The sequence below is a fragment of the Poecilia latipinna genome, unplaced genomic scaffold (assembly GCF_001443285.1).
Source record: "Poecilia latipinna isolate Pla-1442-1.1 unplaced genomic scaffold, P_latipinna-1.0 Scaffold3215, whole genome shotgun sequence".
Classification (NCBI taxonomy): domain Eukaryota; kingdom Metazoa; phylum Chordata; class Actinopteri; order Cyprinodontiformes; family Poeciliidae; genus Poecilia; species Poecilia latipinna.
The window spans coordinates 44,944-48,180 of record NW_015115831.1 but is presented as its reverse complement, the minus strand read 5'-3'; the positions used below and the strand labels follow the sequence as shown (position 1 = coordinate 48,180).

Below are 3,237 nucleotides of genomic sequence, written 5' to 3'. Positions count from 1 at the left end.
GTTTTCTTGTTCAGTACTCATCTTTAAAATGAATCACACTTCTTTTCGTTAGATAGCTGTGTTCACTTTATTGCTAACGTTCAGCCTTCGGTTAACTTCATCTCTATATCACTTGTTAGAACAGTGCTGCCTTTACACAAGAACTCACTCTCATTGCCCCCTGGTGGACAACAGCAGTACAACATGCACATAAACAAAGTGACAGGATACAGAACTTGCAGCTTTACCTTTCAAAGTAAATTAGAAAACATGAACAGATAACACAGAATAACTCAAAGACAAGTTAAGATGAGAACATATTCTAACAGGTAGAAAGAGAAAAAACAATAAATAGAGCAAATAGAAATTATTTTGTTTATTTTATATCAATCAGTCCCTCCAGTTTCTTGATTATTATTGTGGAAATTCACGCAACATTAACATATCCCAGAACTTTTTTTGCGTTAATACATAATTTCATACTTCTACTAAACGGTTCAAGTACAATTTTTATAAATGTCGGATTATAGTCCAGGATCTACAACGAATAAAAAGTCAAATTTACCATCATAAATAAGACATTAGCACCACAAACACTTTGATTTTTAAGAATTAATTCATATTTCAGTAGTTTGTGAACAGATTTTATCACAGCCGGCCCTTCAAGACCATTCAAGGTCTTGATTTGGCCCAAAACGAAAACACCCTAACTCTGTAGTCTAACGGGCCACATAAAAACCTACTGGGGGCCGAATTTGGCCCCCAGGCCTTGTGTTTGGTACGTTTGGCTTATAGGCTTATAAATGAGAAATACACACAAAAACAGTTTTGAGGTTTGTAGCCAATTTGCTTTGGACTTTTAATATTTTCTTCTCAGTCAACAGTTCAGGGAAAATGTAAACAAATGTTTTTATATTCTGTCACACAAAATATAAATTAAAAAGACTTTGTATTACCAAAATGTTGAAGCTGTATGAATCCTTTAGATGTCTGCAGTAAATACAGTTCATCACATTTGGACTCATTTATAGGAAAATAAGAGAGAGTAAGTCAAACGCTATCATGAATAAAATCACTAGTTATAAACTCCCTCAATTAAAGTGTAATAAATGGTTTAAACAAAGTAAGAACTAAGAGACGAAACTGTTCTCTTAATATCTTTGTTTTTCAGCTTGAGGAGACGTTTTCCTGGAGGAGCGGAGCGTCTAGGGATCGTCTCGTATGTAATAACTTGTTAGGACAGAACCTACACTGCAGGTATTTCAGTTTGAGCTCATTAAGACGTCCTCTTGTCTTAAAGTCACGTTACATCAGACCTCACAGAGCTCCATATGTCACAACACATCTGCTGTAATCACTCCTGGCCTCCTCACGTCAGGTTGCAGGTATTTGCACAGCTGAAGCAGTCAGGGCGATATGTACAACCTGTAGTGATGTTACAATTGACCGACACAGTCCTGTCATTTTATTCTCAGAAGTTGACTTTGCAGAACAGTTTTTTATGTCGCAACCAGAACCAAAGTAATGTGGATACATTTCATTTCAGAACATGCCTTTTCAATTTATTACACATATCTGGTGTAAAGTTTATTAATACCTTCATTCAGGTTCAGATATTTCACACATTGCCTCCATGAGCAGATATTGACCTGGATCTGTTAATATGGGATTCTCTGCAGGACCTCAGATTCACAAGGTGAGATTACAGAGTCCAGTAGTGGAGATTCGTTCAGCTGAAGCTTTGATGACGTGTGAGCCAGCTGTTCAGGAAAGTTTATGATGGGACAGGATGTAATGTCTCCCTGCAGATGTGGAGAACAATCAGCTTTATCAGGTCCTAAAATAGAAAAGGTCCAAGTATGTTTTTTTTTTTGGCTGCAAGCAACTTTACATTATCAAACAACTATAGGACTTTAGCACGAATAATAAAGAATAATAAAGAGTGTAATGTACACATGTGGCTCTAAAAAAAAGTGCAACACAGGGATGAAGCACTTAAAAAAAGGATTTTTGTCAGTGTTCATGTTTTTGGTGTCATCAGAAGACCTGTGTAAAATATTCCTATTCTGAGCCTGAAGTCGCGTTTTAAAACTCAAACGCGTTTCTCATGTGATTGTCACGACCGCAGTCATTGGCTGGACTCGGGTCACATGATCTGAAATATGTAAACACGAACCCAGAATCCGCAGTTCGCCTCAGTAAAAACAACCGAAAGCGAAGCTGATTATCCGAGGTAAACAACCTCACTTTCCCTCCCAGCTTTCCTCGTGTTTGCGCTGCGCCGTTTGCGCACCAGCTGACTGCAAAGGCGCAGCCGCAGCGAGCCTATAGGCTGAGTCTCCGCCTGCGTGTCCTGTCAGCGATTTGCTCCAGGGTCTGACAGGAGCGCAGCCGGCGGAGCCGATGACAGTCCGAGCATGGAGAACCCGGAGAGAGGAGGCAGGAGGAACAGGAACCCGCTGGCCACCGCCAACCTGCTTTCAAAGCTGTTCCTCTGGTAAGAGAAGCGGCGCGGCGCCTTGTGCAGCCAGGAAATGTTTCTATGTTACTGTTGTTATCATGACTCCAAACGAACCGGGGGTCGGTGCTGATCAGGTTTGGTTCTGCATGTCTGAAGTCTTTTGAAACTTTGTGAATAACTGCGGACATTTTTCTCTCCCCGCCGCTAAAAATATTCAAAATGAAAACAAGACTGAGGGACTGACGGCTGCGGTGAACGTTCAGTTTGTACATGACGGGCCATAATATGCAAATTTATAAGACGTTTCCAAACCACGTGTGGTTAAACATGCTTTGTAAGACATTATTGCATATGTAGCACTTTTAAAACTGTATTAATTTAACTTAATTTGATCAATTTAAAAAATGGCACCGATTTGGGTGCAGTTTTTCTGAGTATATTTTGGTAAATTGTAATATCAGGCTAAGATGAGGTTACATTTTATTTAACCTCTTAAGAGAAATTTCCTCTGCTTTTCTGTAGAGGAATTTTTACAAACTCTTGCAGAAATACTTATATTTTGTCCACTTTATGTTTTTTTTTGTTTTTGTTTTTTTTTAAGCTTTTTTTCATGTTACTCTACTGGTCTCATAGTTACTACTTAGTTTAGAATTTTTTTTGTTTCGTTTCTTAGAAAAACTTTTGGTTCAGTAATATTTTTAAAATCTTGCTTTCAATTATTGTTTTGTCGCATAACCCAAGTTTTCTTGAGCTTAAAGTCAAAAACTTATTGTTTTAATTTGATGAAAGTTTAGACA

The 3,237-nt window shown here is 38.2% G+C and overlaps 1 protein-coding gene across 3 annotated transcripts in view; it reads left to right on the top strand.

Annotated features, from left to right (window-relative positions):
* Positions 1–2,062: 2,062 nt before the first annotated feature.
* Positions 2,063–3,237, top strand: part of LOC106940414 (multidrug resistance-associated protein 4-like) — a 35,497-nt gene continuing 34,322 nt past the window's right edge. For all 3 annotated transcript variants that reach the window (XR_001423084.1, XM_015023154.1, XM_015023155.1), the window contains exon 1: positions 2,063–2,476. Coding sequence is in view for 2 of the 3 variants with exons in the window: in XM_015023154.1 (XP_014878640.1) it covers positions 2,397–2,476 (80 nt within the window). In the remaining variant the exon portion in view is untranslated. The remainder of the gene's footprint in view (positions 2,477–3,237) is intronic.